The 21,803-nt window shown below is 42.9% G+C and overlaps 1 protein-coding gene across 3 annotated transcripts; it reads right to left on the bottom strand.

The window, feature by feature from the left end:
* Window positions 1–14,110: 14,110 nt before the first annotated feature.
* DDIT4L (DNA damage inducible transcript 4 like) lies at window positions 14,111–18,329 on the bottom strand. Of its 3 annotated transcripts, none has more exons than XM_075929662.2 (3): window positions 18,205–18,329; window positions 17,488–17,624; window positions 14,111–16,524 (listed from the first exon to the last, which is right to left on the bottom strand). In XM_075929662.2, the coding sequence occupies exons 2-3, from the start codon at window positions 17,573–17,575 to the stop codon at window positions 16,037–16,039; spliced, it is 576 nt and encodes a 191-aa protein (XP_075785777.1). In that variant the 5' UTR covers window positions 17,576–17,624; window positions 18,205–18,329; the 3' UTR covers window positions 14,111–16,036. The 3 variants fall into 3 exon arrangements, with proteins under 3 accessions (XP_075785777.1, XP_025045765.2, XP_006133849.1); XM_025189980.3 differs by having other exon boundaries at window positions 18,196–18,300; XM_006133787.4 differs by lacking the exon at window positions 18,205–18,329 and adding an exon at window positions 17,937–18,162.
* Between the last annotated feature and the right edge of the window lie 3,474 nt (window positions 18,330–21,803).

The raw sequence follows: 21,803 nt of genomic DNA, 5'->3' as shown, positions 1-21,803 counted from the left end.
GTTGTTGGGTAAGGTGGCTTCAGAAATCAAAGTCACCCATTGGACTGGAATTGTCTGTGACCACTCAGCTGAACAGAAAGCTTCAGGCAGCAACTAACAGCAAGCTCAGGTTCTTCAGTGTCAGGATGTATATAAAATAAAATAAAATACAATAATTTAATTCTTTTCACTTTAGTGGGATCAACATATTCATGACCTGGCAGTAATTAAGTTTTTGGAATCTGCACACAACAGCTTTCTGAGAATATTCAAGATACAGACCAAAGTGATTCTATTTCTTATATAATGGAGTCTTTGATGACAGTGGGGTTTTTTATGTTCTGTTAGAATGCCAGCTTATTTCCAGTTGAGCGTGAAGACCTTTCAAATTCCTGATTATCAGCACCCATAAATTATTAAAAGTACACGCTCTAGCTGTCCTTAGATTAATTTATGAAATAAACATAAATTGGCAAATATTCTGACAGCCAAGAATGTTTTCTTGTCGCTACCATAAATGTATAAATCTAGATTGTACAATACCTATCTTTACAGAAATACCTTATTCATCTGTCTTTGGTCTGGACAATGCACATATGAAAATCACAACTGCAGCTACTCTAAGTCAGCTGGCCAAATGTCAAGAGTTTGGTGCAGGTGGTGAGTGAAGCACCATCTATCCACCATGCCATCTGGCAGAAGGCCTGCTGAAAGGTCATGAAGGGCTTTCTTGATCTAAATTGCAGAGTGAAAACAATCATTGCAAAAAAGCCATGTAAATGCTTGAATTGACTTGTGGCTATGACTGCAAGGATATACAGAAGGATAGAGGAAGAAAGGCAACAAAAAACACAACTGCTTCTCATTCTTTCCAGGGGAAAGGGAGGAAGCATGGTCATGTTATTAAGGCATTGGACTGAGACTCAAAATACACGATCTTCTTTTGTCTACATTCCTCAGCTGTAAACTGGGTATAAGAGTATTTTCCTACCTCCCATGGCACAGTGAGGATAAATTCATAATGCTTGTGATGTTGCTCAGCTAGTATGGTTGATGGTGCAGATAGGAGAGCAGCATAAAAATGTTTGCCATCTGTCTGATTGAGATCTAGGGGTGGGCTTAAATAACCAGGGCAGGTATAGTCAAAATCAGGGAAACTGGCTAGTACGAATGTGATATTAAAAGAACAAGTACTTTCTTCCATTCCAACACCCAGGGCCAGCCCACAACATTTTGGCACCTGAGGTGGGGTACTCAAATGACGCCCTCATGCCACCTTTTCTCCTGCCTGCCTGTTATGTCTTTTGTGCCTTCCTTCCTCCAGTACAGCACTCCATCATCTCTGTGCATCTAGAGCAGAAAGAATACATATGCAACAGCAGCAGAGACAATTTTCTATACTCTGGGTCTCCCAACAGTCTGGCACCTGAGGTGGCCACCTCAGTTAGCCTCATGGTAAGGCCAGCCCTGCCCACACCCAGCAAGGGATTTCAGTATTACCCCTGAAGCCACTCTGTCTTCCTCCACTTCTCTGTAAAGTTCCTACTTGGAACCTTGCCCAGATTCCTTCCCTGCCCGGCTTTTTGTTAGAGACACTGGTGCTCAGGAATACGCTGTCAAACTGAGCAAAAAATGTCGCCCACATCAGCAGCCACCTTTGAAGAATACACCTGTGTGATGGATGTCCTTTTCTGGGCATCCCAGCATTCAAGCTATGTCTACACAGCAGCATTATTTCAGAATAAGTTTCCGAAATAAGAAAGAGTATGTCTACACAGCAAGCCATTATTTTGAAATAATGGTGAGCTGGAGGACTTCTTACTCTGACTCCCATAACTCTCATTTCACAATGAGTAAGGGAAGTTGAAGGAAGAGCATTTTTTCCTTTCACTTCCTGCTGTGTAGACAGCGCCAAAAGCCAAATTAAGCTATTGCGACTTTGGTCACGCAGTTGACGTAACTGAAGTTGTGTAGCTTAATTTGATTTTTGCCCTGCTGTGTAGATGTGCCCTCAGCTAAACCCAGGTAGCTAGAAAGTGTTGGCAGGCAGCCAGGAGATCCAAATGGAAGAAATTACTGAGATTTGTATTTGAGGGGCACCTTCCTGCTGTTTTTCTTTGTGTTAATTTAAACCAGGAGCTGGGGGTGGGGGAAAGATGAATTGATCAAGGCAGAAATACCATGCCTAAAAAAGAAACACCCGGGCATAGAAATGGACTGGACCTTGAAGTACGGATATGTGAGTAAATAGGAAACGTTTATTTAGATATGATCAGGTTATTTTCTCTGTATTCTTGTTTGATTAAACTCCTCTGTGCCAAGTCCATGTTCCTTCCCCAAACACTGTTACTTTAAAGCTGAATCCCAGGGATACAATTCTCTGTGCTTTAATCTGTTCTTTTCTCTGTTGTTTTATAACACCTAGGAACCTATTATACTATACCAAGTATATCTTTTTGTTTTGTTAATAAAAATAATCTTTTTAAGGCTGTGATCTGATTCTTGTATCCTGGAAGGTAATAGGAGGCCTATGTATACATGCCTAGACTAAGATGTCAGCTATCAGAAATTACAGTTTGTTTCCTATTTTTTTTCAAGCTCTCTTGTGGTAAAAGAACTTGGGTCCCCCCCCCCGGAAGTAGTTCCCTAGTGCTTTCTTCCTGGGTTCAAAAAGAAAGGGTTTTTTTACGTAGGTGGTGGCAGCCTAATCTCCCAAAGTTCGGGAATCTGTGACCTTGGAGAATTTTAAAAACAGAAGGCTCTAGAGGCAAGGTATTTTTATCTTGCAGGTTCCCACCTTCTGCACTTGGAGTGCCAGAATGGGGAGCAGCCTTGACAGCCTGAGTTTCAGAAATATGTGTGTGAGAAAAATAAAATGAATTGAGAAGAGCAGCAGAGACCTGCCTGCTTAGGTTGTAAGGAAGAAGGGAGGCAGAACATTACAGATACTCCTGGTTCAGGTAGAATTCTTGGCTTAAGGGAACTAAATCTTGTCCTGGCATGGGAAAGAACTTTGCCATCTAAGTCATGGTCTACACTAGTGAGTTTTTTTGAAATAAGGGAGGTTATTTCGAAATAAAAAGTAGAGCATCTACACCACCAAGCCCATTATTTCAAAATAACGGGCTAGCTATTTAGAAATCTGTTCTCCTGCTTTCCTCAGGAAATAAGCTTATTTTGAAATAGTTATTTCAGGAGTTATTTTTTTTCCAAATTTAGTTATTTCAGAATCATTTCCTAGTGTAGACATGGCCTAAATGATCTTTTCCATCTCTACGTAGTATGGTCCTAGTGCTTAGAGAATAGCATCCTCTGTCCTCTGAACAAACTGAAAAAAAAAGTGCAGTCTTTGTTGCCACATGGAGACATGCCAGGCACTATGATCATGTGCAGGAGGGTTAGAGTTCTCTGTTCACAATGCAGCAAAGAACTATTGTTCCAATGTGGAAGTTTGCCTGAGTAAGGAGGGAGATTTGAGCCAGTTTTTCCACAAAGAAATCCTGTCCCACAGTTGTCATTAGGTATTTTGCCATTCACTGGAAAGGGAACAAGACTGAGATCCAAATACCGCAAATGGATAAAATAACAATTTTAACTCTCTTTTAAAAATTAACACAGAAAAATGCTTGCTTTTGGCAGGAGTGCCAGTAATGGTAATGAACAAATCATTGACTAACTGTCTGAAAGCTATCAATGCCCTGCACTCTAATGACTCTGGGAATTCAATTAATGATCTACTATGACAAGCCCCCTGAATGCAACAGATTATTCTTAAGCATCACATATGGCACTTGTAAACTTTCAGTGTACTGGCTACAGATTACTTTGCCTGCATCCATGGAGCAATTACCAACTGTATTCCTTTTGTTTGCATTATGCCCCAATCACCATTTTTAATCTGCATACAAAGCAACTTTCATGTTAATGTGTTTCATCTGGAAAACCGGACATCAGCCCGCTCTCCCTTTACATTTATTTAGTGACTAGGAAGAACAAGTATTTCTTTACAAAGAAATAGGAAAAGCAGGTCAGGAAGCCAAATCTCACTGATATTCCACAGATACATATTTAGTCAACAGTGTAGTAGTTCATATTAAATTAAGCTTTCTGATCATACCTTTTACATATTCAGCCATTTGCAAGTCCAGCCAGAAAATTCAAAAAATTGGATTTACCCTAAAAAGGAGAGACATGAGTCAGGAAGAATTAATATAGAAGACATATTTGTGTTAGCATAAATTCACTATTGGTGCATCATGCAGCACAAGCAGTTAACAGAGGCAGTAAACAAAATGTTTTTATGTATTCTTCTCAGAATAAGCTGCCTTAGGCAACTAATTGTTAGAATACATGGAATCATGACTTCTACTTTTGGTTCAGCTACTGATCAAGGTGATTTTTGGCAGGTCATTTAGGGCTTTGGCCCCATGAGGGTGCTCTGGCAGGATCAAAACTTTAACCTTCCTGAGTGTGTTTCCACATCTACAAAAAGACAACAGAGGCATTTAACCTACCTCACTAGATGTGGTTTTGGACTTAATGTTGGAATGCTTTCAGTGGCACACAAACATTTTTAAGAGTAGAGATGCTGATATTCCCCCAGCTCCTGTTCTGCTCTCCTGCTGAGGCCAGGAGAAAAGCCCTAGTATGTGGGGTAAGAGCTGGGACTCAGGGCTGGCATGAAAGACCTGAGCAACTGGAGCCAAAGCAGAGACTCCAGGCCTGGAGTTGGCAGCAGAGCTTGGGGTGGTAGCCGGGACCCTGGGTGCTAGGCTGGAAGTCTGGGAGTGCTGCAGCCCCTCCCCCACTCCTAGTTCCCGTGCTTATGTATGCATTGAGACCTTTGAATAAAAGCTACTATAGGAAACCAAACTATGTGGTGGCCAATGGTTTTTGGATCACACCCTATCATATATTACACTCACTTAAAAAACAACGAATAGTCTAGCAGCACCTTAAAGATTAACAAAACATGTAGATAGTATCATGAGCTTTCATGGGCACAACCCATTTCCTCAGATGACTGGAGCATTAAAAGTAAGAGAAGGAGGAAAAGGGGAAAGGAAGAGAGGGGAAAAAAGTGAATTAGAGTGTTCAAGTTACAAGAAGCAGCTGATAAGAACAATTTGCACCTTCTCTAAGTACCCATTGTTTAGTTGGTTAAGTCATTAGGATGTGGAAAGTAGTGTGCTAGTTAGCCAATGTCTTTATTCATACCTCTATGATGGGAATCAGACTTGTAAATGAAGTTAAGTTCCAACCCTTCCCTGTGTACTTGCCTTGTGGAATTGGCCTGAAACAACACGGTAACTTTAAGATCCATTAATGAGTGCCCCGGCCGGTTAAAGTGTTCTTCAACAGGTTTGTGTGTGTTGCATTTTTGGATATCTGATTTATGCCCATTAATTTTTTCCCATGGAGACTGTCCAGTCTGGCCAATATACATGACAGAGGGGCATTGCTGGCATAGAGGAACACTGCTGGCATTTGATGGCATAGATAAAATAAGATGCACATGTTCATAGCCCCCTTCGTCTCAAAGAAGCCCAAAGCACTTTACAAACTATGCATGTAAAGCACCACTGAAATGTACCTACATGCAGGAGATGGACAGCTACCAGGCCAATACCTAATGCAGCACACAATGAAATAATTTGGGAAGTCAAAAGAAAAGTGTCACAAGAGCTTAACATCCATACAGATGGAATCTCTGACTCCAAAGATTTCCAGACTAGAGCCTCAGGCTCACTAACAATCTCTTTTAAAGCATTTGGAATAGTTCTTTTACACCAGAAAGTGGGGAGAGGGGATGTGTCTCAAAATTAACTAATCAGTAATGAGAAGTAGACATAAAAATACCATGTTGCATGTGGTAGAGGCAAGAGAAACTTGGAATAAAACTATCTATTTATGGCAGTGTTCTATGAATGAGATAACACTCTTACTTTAAGTGCTATCTTTTATAGTGAAGGAATACTGAAGCTGCCATATTGGAAGTAGGCACTGGTCCATATAGTATATTGGCTTGTTATATTTATAATGATTTTACTTATGTCCAGTCCCTGATACTTCAAATGGAGGGGGAGGAGGGAAGAACCATCATGCACCTAGTTAATTGTATGGTAATTTATTACAAATAGTTTCAAAACATTTTCATACAGCCTATGAGCAGAGCCCTACCAAATTCACATCTATTTTCATCAATTTCATGGCTGGCTGGTTTTAAAATTAGTCATTTGCACCTTTTCAGATGTTTACATCTGAAATTTCACATCGGAACTGTTGGGTTCCAACCCAAAAGGTACCCCAAAGTGGGTCTGATCTCCTTCCCTGTCGCAGAGCTGGGGAGGCTGTGACCACCTGCTTCCCACCCTCCCTGTGCTTGGGGGCCTACCCTCCCAGTTCCCCAGGGACTGGGGAGGATCATGCAGGAGGCTAGAGGCCTGCCCCTGCAGTGGCAGGGGGCTTGCATGTGAGGGGAGGAGGAACTAGAGGCATATGTGGCAGGAGGCTTAGCTTGCATGGAAGGCAGGGCCCTTGGTGGAAGAGGCAGGGCTGGGGGCTTGCCTCCCCAGTCCTAGGTTCACCACCACTGTGTATAGAGACAGGTGTGTAGGGGATCATGGAGTTAAGGTGCATCTTTTCTTTTAGCTAACAGAGCCATATTTCCACTGCCCCCCCAAAAGAGAAAGAGCAGCACTGTTTGCCATTGTGAGCAAAGGTGTGTTGGGGCGTGAAGGAAAAGCGGATGTGTGTGTGTATGAGAGAGAGCAGAATACGATCTGAGGCTTTGGAGATTTCTTTTTGGATGGAGATCAGAAACTGCCAGCAATGATAGTTGCCTTGGAGAGGAGCAAAACCTATACTGTACATGTGGCTGCTGGAGTTCTCTTTTCTTTTGTAACTTGTCCAACAGAAGGCTATTAGCTGGAGTTTGAAAGTTGCTGATGCCAACAGGAAAATAAAGCTCACTCTTCTCAGATCAGCCTATCTTTAAAAAGGTCTGCCAGTGACAGGCAGACTAGACTCCTTGCCTAAAAGGCAATGTCCCACTAAAAACAGCCTGCTCTTTACAACAGCCTTTGCGAGGGAGGGTGGGAGAAATCCAATCCAGGATTATAAGGTAACTAATCTTATGCTGTAGCCAGAAACAAAAAGTTATAACATGAGAACCAGGAGACAGTGTGTAAATAGACCGACTCTCTTGTTTTTGTCTCTACTGCTGGGTTTCTGGAGCAAAGCCTGCAATCCTTACAGATTAATAAATAATTATAAAAAAAACCCAGTCTTGGTGGTTGTTGACAAAACGTGCTTTGTGTACTTTAAAAAGTTATTTAAAAACAACCAGCCTACCCTTTATTCATATGTAGTGTGACAGACCAGGCTTTATGCATAACTCGAAGGTGCTTTGGACAAAATACCGCATGTAATCTATCAATTTTAATGTCACAATCTGCTGGATCTCTATATCTTATTCTGCTGTATGTATCACTGTTGTATGTAAGGTCAGAGATATAGGTAGGGAAGGACTTATGGTTTCAAATGTGCAAATGAAAGCCATCAAGGATGTTTCCAATGCTCAGACACCTCAATGTCTAGGTGATCACCTGAAACAACCTCCATTGTCCTTTAAGTCTAAGCAGTGGTTGGTCCTATTGGGGTCCCGGAGGTGGGCAGGCACTAGCCCACCCACAGCTAACAGACCCTCCCCCAGCCCACAGGGAGGATCCAAAGAGCCCTGAACACCAAGTGGTTCCGAGGAGCAAAGAAAAAGAAAACAGGGATGGGTGTGAGGGTCAAAGGGCTAAAATGAGAGAATCTGATGGGGACACCAAGCAGAGAACTCTGGACAGCACCTACTGCCCCTCAAAAGTCTCAGGAGAGCCAGCGGATGCCACCCAGTGGCACTCTGCCTGGATGTCTGAACAGATACTGTGGGGCCTATTTCTGCTCCAGCAGCAGGCCTTTCCCTCAGCCAGCCCCTGCTCCATGGTTCTATAAGAGGAGGAGGTTGACAAGGAGGTCCCAGCACTTTGTGGGGCCATGGATGGGGTGTGCTTAAATTCAGAGCCAGACTCAAGCATGGGCGAGCCGGGCATCTGCCCGGGGCGCCAACTGATTGGGGGCACCTGATGGCAGCTGTAAAGGGCGTGCGGCATTCCTTACAGTTGCCACCATGCGCCTGGCTTTCACAGCACCGGCCCCACAGAGCAGGCCAGCAGCACCCTTCCCCCCACAGCCGCGGGGCCCTGCATGAGCAGCGCTGGCCGGGCCGGGCTGAGCAGCTGTGCGCCGGGGGGCAGCACCACACGCCAATGCCCAGAGCGCCAAAAGGGTTCGGGCCGGCCCTGTGTAAATTAAGAGGTGAGGGGAGAAGTGCAGCCAGCACCTCAACAAGAGGTTCTGGAAGAGCTCAAAGAGGGGCTGAAACCTGGCGCACTCAAGGTTAACGTGTGCCAGGGTCTCCCTCTTGCTGCAGAAGGGGCAAGTGTCAGGGACAGGCATGAACCGTGACAAATACATGCCAGTACTCACAGCACCGTGGAGGATTCTCCAGCTGATGTTCCCGGCCGGCCATGGAACCAAGGTGGAATAAGGACTCCCCACCCTCTATTGATGGTAGGAGGTCCTGCCACTTGATATCTGAGTGGGATACGAGGGAGTGGAAGTGGAGCGTGTGAAGCATGAGCATGTACAGATGACTTTTTGGCATGGTTCGAAGAAGTGATCTCAGCTCTGTGCCTTGGCCAGAGGAAACCAAGAGATCTGGCCCAGCAGGACAGCGTGGTGAGAAGCCCCAGAGAGCAAGGAGGGAAGAGTCAGTAGCTTTGTCAGCACACCAGGAAGCAGCCCCAAGGGATCTTCTGTGACTAGACCCAGTCACACTTGGGCCTAGCCCCTGCTACATATTCTGAAACATAGCTGAATGGAAGCGTTTGTGTGAGGGGAAGGATGATGAATAACAGCTTATCAATTTCTTTCTATACTGGTGGTTGAAACCTATGCCTCTTAGTGCTTAGCAGTTCTTAGTGATTAATAGAATTGTTTACTAGTTTCCCTTTGGTCTGAAGGATCCTGAGTGGGTTTTCTGCCAGCACATATGAAGGGTTTGGCATCGTCCCAAGCCAAAAAGCTCTGCAACCCAAGCTTTATTTACACCACTGTAACCCTTGGGCATTTTTGGATTTTAACAACTTCCAAACAGATACATTTCTGTTAGTGGAAAACAGAACCGAGAAGCTGCACCTGGGTTTATTAAAACCTCTACCCTGTGTACTGACCTTATTAAAAAAAAACAAACCACTTTTCAAAAGAGAAATGTTGTTTCCGTCCATCAGGTTCCTGTTTATACAGTTGTACTTGCTGAGTGATGTAAAAATATGCACAACTAATCTTGCAGTATTAATAACCCAGTTACTGCTAGATGAGAAACATTAAAGGGAACAAACTGGAAAGGGTAATAAATCTATATGCAGCAAGTTACAACACACTGTTTACCCGTTGATATGATAGAGGAAATAGCATAGGAATGCACATTAATAATCGTGCCCACAAACATAGGTAACATTCTCATTACTGGACAAGGCTCATAGTGTTTAACTTAATTGCAAACCTTGGCTGCTACAGGAAAGGAAACTTGCTGGCAATTTTACTGTACTATCATGTGCAGCTGTGACCTCGTCCCTAGCATGACATAAGGCAAATGTTAAAAAAATGGTTCCGTTCTTTTAACCCCGTGTCTTTCAGCTCAAAATGTGTTGTTTTGGACACTTGACAATGCCTATAACCTCTGAGGAATTGTTTTACCTCTTCATAATACTCATAGAAACAAGAAATTTATATCACATTGAAATCTTCCAGGCAAAAATGTATTATAAGCAAATAATCACAGTCAGCAATAGGAACTGGGTTAAATATAAGAACATATATATGCAGAACTGGTAGGCTGGGTAGTACAGAACCGGGTGTAGAGAACACACTAGGGCTGAATTAATACCTAATATAAACAAGCATTTCCCACTGATTTCAATGGTGGGTGAGGAGGAACTGGGAGCCAAGGGCTGGCCCTCCCGGATTTTCAGGGAGGCAGGCAAGAGGAGTAGCTGAGATGCTCCGAAAAGTGTGAATGTGAATATAACTGTGCAGGAGCAGAATTGAGTGGCTTGAGGGTCAGGAGTGATTTATTCAGAAGGATGGAATGGATTATTGACTGTGCATAATTTATTTGTGGGGAGGCAGTGCTAGAAATGTCAGGAAGGAGGCAAGATCTACTTGGGTTCTTAAACTGAGTCCCTCACTGTGCCTTCCAATGCATTAATCTACACAGCTAATGTAACATTCTCAGAATGCCCAGGACTGTGCGTCACCTTGTTATCCTTACCTCCAGTGAGAAAGAGAAACTTGCTGGTGCTTAACTGTGCATTAACTCCAGGACCCCTGCTGTCTTTTAGCCACCCATACAATCTCTTTTGGGCAACGCCAGCCCTCACTTTACTTAGCAGCTTAATAGTAAGTGCACCTCGGTCCTTGAGATCCTTTGCAAGCATCTCTCTGATTTCCAGCCCATCACTGGCTAGGCACAGAAATATCAGGTCTGCTTTTCGCAAGAGGAATGTGTAAACCTGCCTGTTTGAGCGGAGGCTAAGCTCCTATATAACACTGAAGCACCAAGATATTTAAAGCAAAAGCAGTCATAAGTTTATCATCAAAGGTTAAGATGTAAGAGCTAGTAAGGATAATGGAAATAGAAAAGTGTTATATAAAACAAAATCCATACACACTTTCTAGAGATTAAACTTGGCCTTTAGTTTAGAGGCTGTCTAAAAGCAGTCTTGGCTCACCTCACCATCCCTTACAGCCTTCTCAACCAAGGAAGACTGGGATTTTTTTCGTGAATGTAATTGGATCGTCCAATTACTTCCACAGGTACAGGACAGAGGAGTGCCCCTTTGCTTTTTTCTTGTAACCCCATAAAACCATGGTTGCCCCCCCATGTTAGGATGGGACCCTCAACTTTATTCAGTGGGTTGATAACCAGTGTTCCCTCTAAGGCAGCACAACTTCACAGGTGATTAATCAGCCCCACCCAGGAAGAGGCTCAGGGATCCTTGTAGGGAGCTGACTAGGTGGGGCTGATCAATCACCTGTGCTGCAGTGCAGTTTAGAGGGAACAGGGCTGATGACCTCACATCCTCTCACATGGACTTCAATGCTTAATTTACACATTTGCTTAAGCAGACAGGTGAAGATGAAGAGAGAGATAGCCTTGTGGTAGAAGCCTGTTTGTCCACCATGCCTGGATTCAGACTTCTGAAGGAACATCTTTTCAATATATATCAACACGCATACCACTTCTTGCAATGTATATACATTTCACAATTATATTAATGTCCACTGTGATTCTAGCTTTATAGAATACCTCACGACATTCTTTATAGATTAATACCATGAAAGTAGTGTGCTAGGTGCATTGAGCTTGTCACATGAATAAGGAGTTACTATCTCAAACTATTAGCTTTTGCTAATTGGCAATGAGAATTTCTTAGGGTCACAACTAGTATCTATCACATCCAATTACTTCTCTAATCCAGTCCCTAAGGTGAAAGTGTATGTGCAGGATGTAGCATTCGTTTCTTTTGGTGATGGAGCAGGGCAAAATTGCAATGCGCACTTCATATGAAAAGTGATTACAATTGTTATATTCCTTAGAGGAGATGGAGAGGGTCAAGTGAAGATGCACTAAAAGAAAATTATGTGGCTAAGGGTGCTGTGGGGTTTGAGACATAATTATGTCACTCAAACTGAAGTTCTCATGCATGTAGGAATATGTCTGTCTGTCCAAACCCTACTTCCCACTCTTCCTTAATATCTTTAAGCAAGCAGAAAATAATCTATGCTCCCACCTCCAGAGGTAGGTCTACCAGATTTAAAGGCACTTTTGGAACTATCATGGCTCATTGCTACTTTAGTTATCACTGTAGCTTACAATTTTTTTGCAAGCATACATTGTCGTAAAAAAACCCCATACAAATGTGATGGTTCTATTACCTGTTCATGAAGACAGAAAATAAAGTCCAATTAGAACCATTCAGTATAAAGATTTAGGGTTTTCTTTAAATGCCTATCCCAACCATCAGAATTTGTTAGTCTACTTCTGAAGTTAGGATTGTATGCTTCACTATGTATATTCTTGCGCATAAGATGCATTACTGCCTTTCTGGAACAAGGGTACCTTTTTAATTTTAGAAAAAGGAAAGTGTCAGACTTCTTGGAGCAGTTCACATATCTAAGCATTTTCTCCCTAATACGCTGGAAGCTTTCAGTATGTAAGGTCAGCACTAGCAGCTGTCCCATATACTTTTCCTTTAAGAAACCAGATTGAGCTCTAGCCTGTAGTTTACCTATACACAACACCAGTTTGATAGATAGGTGGCACTTATAAAACACCTTACCTGATTTACAAAAATATTTATCCTATCAAATGGAGCCATTTATCTACCACCAAATGTAAGCTAGTTCTGGTGAGACACAGGCATGCTATGCTGGTCCCAGGAGATTGGGGAGACACAGTGGGTGAGGAAATATCTTACACCAACTTCTGTTGGTCAAACCTTTCCTGTCAAGTTGAAGAGCTCTAAGTTTGAAAGCCTCTCTCTTGCATCAACCAAAGTTGGTTCAATAAGACATTAACTCACCTACCTTGTCTGTCACATTATTGGGGAGGGGGAAGAGAAAACAGGACTGCTACTCAACAACAGTAAGGGAAAAGTAACTCAAATATGTAATTCAATATTATCTGCATCCACAGAACTAGGCAACCCTGATTAATTTGGGATAGTTTTATACAACTATCAGTAAACAGTTATAAAATTGCAAGACATATTACCCCAAATGTAATTATTCCTTTATGGATAAATCTGTCTCAGCTTCAGTACCTAACTGGTGTTAGGGGAAAATTTATTTCTTATTGACAAATCTTGTCCTCAGTCTGACAATTATTTCATAGATAGGACTACTGCCTCCACTATATACCTCCTCAGGCACGCAAGGCAGCTTGCTTCCAAACATTACAGTGAACAGAATCCCCAGCCCCCATAGGAAGCAACAATAGAAACTAAAGTACCTGTGCATGTTTTAAAAAAGTAGTCTGCATAATTAAAGCAGTTTATCACAGTAGAATTTAGCCAAAATAAAAGGATTAGACACACTGCTCGAGCAACAGTGGTATATAGTGTTTGAAGCTTGCACAGTGTTACAGGAACTACTACAAGAGAGATATTAAAAAAAGAGAGATATATATTAAAAAAAAGGACACATGCCTTTGAAAGATGGAGGACTAACTACACCAGAGTTTCTCCCCACAATAGGAATAATGCTTCCAGTCTTCATGCCCCCTCACTCTACATGAAGCAACTGGTTTTCATGGCTAGTTGATTCCTGCTCAATGAGACTTACCCCCCCAAGACACCTGTTGCCATGGTTGTTTGATAGAGGCACCAGCTGCCATGTACAACTGGCTGGAATAAACTTGTGAGTTGTCTTTAGTGAAGATATTGTCTATCCTCCACAAACAAGTTGGGAGGCTTTCAATTCTCACTGGCTCTAGTAAGATTCAGGGTAATATTTGATTCTTGTTGCAAATATAAGTGTAGCCACTTGAGTTTAAGCCATTATTTTGTATCATTTATGAAAGCAGCATTTTGTGTCTACAATATTGGACACTGCCATAAACCAAATTGTCAAGAGTATTCCCTGATATTTATATTGCATAGTAATTAACTCGTCACCCCGTCCTCGACACTCATCCCTCCTTTGTAATGAAGCTCATCATCCTTGTTTGCTGACTTAGCAACCTTACTGCAGGTCTTCTCTCGACCAGTTACATTCTTTATGGTCATGCAAAAGTGATACATATCTGGTTGAGCAGACCAAAAAGGCTAACAACTCAGGACAGATGACATTCTCTCATTGTTTCCTTATACTCCCTCATCTACCACTAGCCATCTGTTGCTTGTTTTATGCTTTACTTTGGGGCAGGAATTGTACAGCACCTAGAACAGTGGGTTCCCAGTCTGACTGGAGCTCCCGTGCACTACCATAATATGAATAACGATCTCAAAGACAACCTAAATTCAAAAAGTTAAAAATATAAATTTTTATTGTCATGACAAATGTTTCCTTGCACAGGAATCAGTTTCAAGAACAATGCCTGTAAGTAATTGTTATCTTGAAGCTGGAAAGGCAAGCCAGAGAACAGGTCAGGCAGAGAGGATTAACATCTATACATCAGTGCAGCGAGATCCAACAATACAGTGACACCACAGTTGAAGGCATGAACGTTAAAAGGCAGTACAAGTGCAAAGCAAGTCAGTTTACACTAGTCCTGCTTTAGTAAGCTAAAGGCTCAATTGCTGAGAGGTGTGGCAGCTTCTAAATCTTAGAAGAGTGCAGTTTTGTAATCCACCTAAGCCTGTTACATTGTGTACCTAAAATGCAACTTGATTGAGAACACATTTTCCCTTCCTCTACCCATACTCGTGGTAAGTGTCAAATTGTACCACAAGTGACTCATACATGTTGATTTCTCTCAACTACTTGCAAGACAAGAGAATGATTGCGAGGAGCTAAGCCATTTGGCTCCTGCCTGCCAAGGCTATTTCTCTCTCTTCTGTTGAAGATCACCAAGTGCCAGCAACCAAGACACACAGTGGACCTTTTAGCTTTTGCTTAGTAACTGTTCTCTGGGCACATGCTAAGAAGCATGGCAGGGAAAAGAAGACTAGATGATTAGGCAAGCCTTTACCTCCTGATCTCCCATATTGCATAGTGGCTCTGAAAGAAGTGGAGTTACAGTGGCCATCACTATTTCAGTGGGGGAGGGGTGGGAGGGGGGGAGGGAGAAGTGACCACTGAGCAGCAATATAAAGCATAAGTTTGAGCACTTAGCTAAACTTTAGCTATTTGGATAATTAAGAGGGTAGGATCAAGAAAGGGAGAAATTGCCTGAACCAGAGGGCCACTTCAGTGGGGCTTCAGTCCTCCATACCACCAAAAGAAAAGCTTACAAAATTAACATGCCAGAAGAGAGATCTTCTAGCCTTTGGAAAGGAGCCAACAAGAGTACCAACAAAAGTGTTTCTTGGTTCTACTTGGAGAAAGGCGCATGACTAAATCCTATTATGCAGTTGTTTTCTACCCAGCAAAAGAAGGGAATCCTGACAGACATTCCTATTTCATTTTCAAAACAGAGTATGAGGTAGGCAAGTGTTTTCTAAGACAATGATTTAGCATTTCTACTTCAGCAATTTAAATCCACTGTCATGACCCAAATTGCATTGTTTCCCCAAGTTTTAACAACAGCAAATATTCAAACTCAAATGACTAGATGAAACAGAAGTCAGTTAAGTTGCCCCTAAATACATCAAAATTTTAAGAGGGCATGTTGCTGAAACTGCACTGCAATTTGGCATAGTCCTCAGAATGAGTGAATTAGGTTTACTACATAACCCTTAAGAAAATATTTGCTTTTGCACCAGGTTTATCAGTCTGGTACCTTTTAAAAGGTAAGATTTATTTCTTGAGTTGGGTAGAGGAGTTTGACAGCCACAGTTTAATTAGCTCAACATGATTTAATAAGAACTCCATAGTTTTTGGTGAAAAATATTCATAACTATAACCCTATACTGATATAAATAATTCTATGGCATAAGAGCTTTATATTTAAAAAGTTTCAGTAATAATTACCTGGTTGACTGCAAGACAGGTCAGTCAGATGCTAGCTATAAGTTTTAAGTAACAAAAAAATTAGCTTTCCTTCCCTCTTGTTTCAGCCTTTTCTTCAGACCCAGAAATAAACAGGCAATAAACTGCACTGGGAAGATCTTATGCCAGCCTGAAGGTTTATACACTGAATTGTTGGCATAGCATAAACAGAACACACTGGTTTCTGTGCATGGACTCAAAGTGTAGATACCTCTTAAAAATTCAGGTTATCAAACTCCACTTGTGAATTTTAGTTCGTGGCCTCAGGTGCAGTTTTAAATGTGCAACAAGATTTCTAGCATTCTTCAATAACTGTCCCAATCAATGAGTACAGTTTTTTCTTAATAAGCCTAAACCCAGGACTTAGAATCAGAGTACGTTTGCTGCCAGCTGCAAAACAAGCTTGGGTAAAGAAAAAGTCCCTGAAACTGGGCCACGAGCAACAGTCCTGCTTGAACACAAGTGTCAGTTCAAAAGTAGGAACAACACTGGGGTCATAGATAATTTTATCCAGCTTTTTACATACATTTCCAATTTGTAAATTGATATGGATAACACAGCCCCTCAAACCACAGGGCTCAGTTGAAGAAAGCCACAATACATCGTGAGCTATTCTCTTGGTTAGCTTTTCTGGTATCAGAACCTTTGAGCAGTGAAGTTTGGTCTGCTTTGATTTGGACAGGCAGTTCTCCAACATTTTAACTAAACTCTGACAGGTTCTCTCCTCAAACACCACCTCTGTAAAGTTGGGTTCAGGTACAATGTAATCCCAGTAGTCAAAGTCTGCAGGAGAATCAATCAGAAGAAGACATGAGGAAGAAAACAGAGTAACATACCAGTAATTGGCATAAGACAGACAAACATACCTGTGAATTTTCTTGAAGTATTAAATAGTGATAGTAAGCAAGCCAGCATATTACAGTTTCAACATAGTGTTTCTTACATGAATGAGAATTAAAACTATGCATATTTTATTTTTTTCCACCAACAGCACTCTGCAGTCACTTGAAGTTCAGCAAAGTTAATCAGTGTAATTCACAAATGGGTATTGGTGGAGAATGTTTTCCTTACTTTGTTTCACACTAAGGAGAGGATTTCACAGCGACTACTAATGCTTGTTACTTCAGGAGGATACAAAAGTTAAATCCCCATGCCCACCAAAAAAAAGCCAACCCCAAACTCATGAAGCTAGTTTGCATAACTTTACTCTTGGTCATCTGCTTTCTAATGTGATCAGTCTGTAGTGTAGTAGGCTCCCAAGTGAGGTGATTGTTTTAGTAGGTACATGGAAGAAAGTAGCTTACTTATCCTAGTAAGCTACTGAAAGCCACAAAGTATACTGCAAGTGCATTAACAATATAAGACCGTTAATAAATTTGTTTAAAGCCACATGAGTGAATCAGGAAAATCCACAGCAATTCTCACCAAATAGTAATTACAAAAATCTGATCTTCCACTCATTCTGAAAAGTTTAATAGAATCATCTTTGCTGCTTCTCTAGCTAGCCATGAGGATCATTATAGAACCCTAAATATTAGAGGTTGCTCTATGACATTCTGTATCTGTTCTCCTCCCCCCCTCCATCAGAAATCATATAATTCATGAGCACTACCTTCGCTCAGCTGCTCAGCCCTTCACTAGCACAGAATGATAGTCTAGAACACCACTTGGGGATGGACCCCTCTCCCACCTTATTTTTTTTAAAAAGGTAAAAACAGGGAGGTTGAGAAGGTCAAAGATACTCACCAGTTACATTTGCAAGGTGAAAGCCTTGGTGTATCAGTTCTGAAATGCATGCGGTGCTTTTACTGCTTAGACTGCTAGTGGCAACCATTTTAAAGTATACTGTAACCTCCAAGAGGTCTCTACACCCTTCTGGTTTACTGAAAGAGAAGCACAGGTTGCATGCTTACAAACAAAACAAGTTATTAAGAGACACTACAGCAGCTTCAACTCATAGCAACTCTGGAGAGAGAACGTTCGTCTGCCAAGACATGAAAGGGGGGGGGGGGGAGGCGTCTTGGAGTTTAATTACACAAGCCAAAACATTAAAATTCACCCCCTCCAATAGTTTTTCTAGTGTCCAATCAAAGCCTTTCTTTCCTTCCTCCTGAAAGGAGGCTCAGCTTGAAAGCAGACTGAGAGCAAAGTTAATTCACTTGTCAGTGGAACCAGCCCACCTGATTTCGCCTTACCTACTAAAACTTCACAGAAGTACAATCACAGTGTGTCTATTTACAAGAGCTGCTTCCAGCTGCAGTGAAAACAAGCCCTTCGAAATAGGCAATGCAACACTCCTGAACACCTATCAACCCAGCCTTAATGTCTACAGCTGCCCTTCACCGTCTCGCTCCCATGGATCAACCGGTGGCAGAGGTAGGGCAGTAGCAATTTATATGCACGGCTCCCTCTCTCATTCCCCCGCCACCTGTCCCTGCTTCGCCCGCTCCCCACCCCATTCACATGCTCAAGGCAGCGGTCTAGTCTGCCAGCGCTTTCCCCTCTCATTGGCCGTCCCCCGCCGGTCTGTGGGGAGGGGGGCGGAGATGGACCCCCTCTCGTCCCTCCTGGGAAAGAGGAGAGGCTTGAGGAGGGAGGGGGAAGGAGAGGATGAGCGCTCGCTAATGATTGGTCAGCGCCAGTGTGAAAAAAGACCTAAAGGCTGGAATGCTGAGCATCTGATCCGTATCGCTCAGCTGAGCTCACAGATGTCCTGCTGCAAACAGAGACACTAGCAGCTCCCAACACCCGCGCCTCCCCCACCCCAATACTCTGTTCTGCAGCCAAGGGCTCGGGGGCTTTAAAATAGATTTTTTTTTTTACAAAATTTCAGTTGGGTCCCAACATGCTTTGCACACACGTGTATACATTTAAATTACAGTTTTACGCACTCCCATGAATTTTCGGAGTGCCTGCATATCCATTTCATTTCCTCTCCTATTGATCGCAGTGTTTTCTCCCTTTATGAAGTGGGGACTCATGAAGGGTGTTTCTCCTGCAATGCAGAGAAGTGTTCAAGCTGCAGTTTACGGGGATAATATTGTATTATTAACGCAGCATGTTTTATTAATGCAGCAGCTGTGTATGGTGGCTGCCATATTACAGATGTACAATAATACACAAAAGATAAATAGATCTTTTTTCCTCCCCCCTCTTCTTTTTCTGTTATATATTGTAAAGTTCCCCCTTTTTTCTCTGCTCATCTGAGGAAGTGAATTTTGCCCATGAAACTATCTATATCTATAATTATCTATCTAATCTATCTATCTTTATATCTATAAAGTCTCTACACTGCTATGGGACTACTCATTTTTTTAAAGTTACTAACACAGCTACTACCCCTCTGAGACTTTTCTATATCCTGATGTTGATCTCTCACTGGAATAAAACCAGCATACCTTCATGAGATTACTCCTAATTTACACCACTGTGAGATCAGGCTCAGCCCCATATTATTACAGTTAATAATAATATGCACTTCTATAGTGCTTTCAAAGGGAGGATTTCAAAGTTTACAGTCATGAATGAAGGTGTCCTCAAAGTCCAACAAGCTTCACCTGCCTGTTAGTTATTACCAGAGCTAAAACTGTCTATGTAGGGATACTTGTTGTACTGACTGATAAAAATATGTACACTAACATCTGTACAGAAAAATTTCATCTGTGTGTGAAGGGATGGGGTGACTCTAGTTCATTTCTTTTGGAAGAGCTGTGTTTACTACAGAGCTGTAAATAGCTCTTGGTTCTTGGTAAGGCACTTAACATTACTCAATGTGCTCTCAAACAAAAGGCAGCAAAGTAGAAGCTGAGGTAGAGGCAGTTTGGTTGGCTGGAAGTTGGGGGTGGTGCTGCTGTTCTATATAAACTGGTCACTTTTAGTGTTTATAATAAACCTCAAGAGCATTATGACTATATTGCCTCAACTAACAGCTCCAAAATAGAGAGGGAAGAGTTTTAAGGTGGATGAAGGGGACAGTTACTTCTGAAGCTTTCCCTTATTCTCTCCCTACCACAGGGGTCTCAAACTCCTTGCCCAGGCCAGTCCTGGCAGGAGGAATTGTGTAGTTCAGCCCAGGACTCCTGGTAGGCTGAGTGTGTGTGTGAGACTGTCTGTTACTGGCCCCAAGTGCTGCTCCTTTGCAGCATCACTCTTACCTCTCAGCGCATGGCACCCATTTGCTAAACATGCCACCTTGGGGACCACTGGGGTGCGTGGTGCTGCATGATGGTAGTGCCCCTTCCCCCTCCTGAGGCAGTAGGTGCCTCAGGGAAAGCGGAGTGAGTGCATCTGCCCAACGCACTCCACAGGTGGGAGTTTGAGAATGAAAACAATAAGGCTGTGTCTAGACTGGCCAGTTTTGTCAGAAAATCAACCGCTTTTCCGGAAAAGCTTGCCGCCTGAATTTCCACAAAAGCACTGACTTCCTACTGTAAGAAATACAAATTTTTGTGGAAATACTATGCTGCTCCCATTCGGGCAAAAGTCCCTTTTGTGCAAAACTTTTGCACAAAAGGGCCAGTGTAGACAGCTGAGATTTGTTTTCCGCAAAAAAGCCCTGATGGCAAACATGGCAATCAGGGCTTTTTTGCGCAAAAGTGCGTCTACATTGGCCATGGACACTTTTCCGCAAAAAGTGCTTTTGCGGAAAAGCATCCATGCCAATCTAGACGCTCTGTTCCGAAAATGCTTTTAACGGAAAACTTTTCCGTTAAAAGCATTTCTGGAAAATCATGCCAGTCTAGACGTAGCCTAACAGTTCTATATGCCAGCAGGGCAGATTCCTCCATGAGAGTTTACCAGGAACAACAAAAACACCATCGGGCAGGGGTCTCCAACCTTTTCAAAAACAAGATCACTTTTTGAATTGAAGTACAATGCAAGATCTACCTCAAACCCAAATATCCTTGCCCTGCATCTTTCTGAGGCCCCGCCTCAGCTCACTCCCTCCTCCCAACTCACTCACTTTCACCAGGCTGGGGCAGAGGGCTGGGGTGCAGTTTTTAGTCTTGGGTTAAGGGATTTAGCGTGTGAGGGGCTCTGAGCTGAGCTTGGGGCAGGCAGTTGTGTTGCAGGGCGGAGGGGGGGGTTGTAGGTGCATGCTCTGGGAGGGTGTTGGATGCACGGGGGTTCAGGGCTAGGGCAGAGGCTTGAGGTATAGGAGGGGGTTCATGACTTGGGTAGGGTTTTGGGATGTAGGCTCCAGCTGGACACTGCTACCTCAGTAGGCTCCTAGGTGGTGGTGCAGTGGGGCTAAGGCAGGCTCACTCCTGCCCTAGCCCTGCACCACTCCCAAAAGCAGTCAGAAAACTTGCTCTATCCCTAGTCCTGTTGTGCCCCTTCTCTGCTCTGTAGAGATGGGATACAGGGTGGAAGAAGGAGGGCACCTTGATATCAGCGTCCTTCTCTCCTTCCCTGCACAGCAAGCAGGAGGCTCTTGGGTTAACAGCTCCAAGGCAAAGGGCCAGAGATGCACAGCAGTGGGACACGGAGCAGCTGAAGTGCTGGCACTTGATCAGGGGCAGATGACCGTTTGCGGGGCCCCGGGCAGCATAATTCAGCAGGGCCCCTCTTTGCCACAGTGCATGCGCAGCGATGCCACGGTGCATGCACGGGGCTTTCTGACACGCAGGGCCTGGGGCGGCTGCCCCGTTCGCCCTGCCGTATATCCTCCCCTGCACTTGATAACCACAGGGCCAAACCAGTCAGGATCACCTGTCAGATGCACCAAGATCTATTGGTTGGTGACCACTGCCATAGAGGATTTTAGAGCACCTTATTCAGGTGCGTTGATGAATATGTACTGGAACTAGGGAAGGATTAAAATACAGGTTGCTCACAAGTCTGATACAGTGTTCTATGTCCCATCCTACTTTAAAAATGTTTAGTTTGCTTGTTAGGCTGGTGATTCATTAATTAAAACTTCTCATTAATCAAGAGTCATTTGAGTCAACTGCTGACAGGAATAGCTCCAAAAGATTGAAAATTATTAGTTTGTGGCTCATTAACCTGATGGATTAGTGTTAATCTGGCAGCCACCTATGCACAGGAAAGAGTCTATTCTC

This window comes from Pelodiscus sinensis, chromosome 4 (assembly GCF_052426305.1).
Source record: "Pelodiscus sinensis isolate ZL-2025 chromosome 4, ASM5242630v1, whole genome shotgun sequence".
NCBI lineage: Eukaryota > Metazoa > Chordata > Testudines > Trionychidae > Pelodiscus > Pelodiscus sinensis.
The sequence above is the reverse complement of the archived record's forward strand: the minus strand, read 5'-3'. Positions and strand labels throughout refer to the sequence as shown.

What these genes read in the sequence shown, in the direction of transcription:
- DDIT4L (XM_025189980.3), bottom strand. An exon ending in TCACCTTGCAAATGTAACTG is followed by an intron (nt 16,525 to 17,487) that starts GTGAGTATCTTT and finishes ATTCTCCTGCAG; the next exon opens with ACTTTGACTACTGGGATTAC.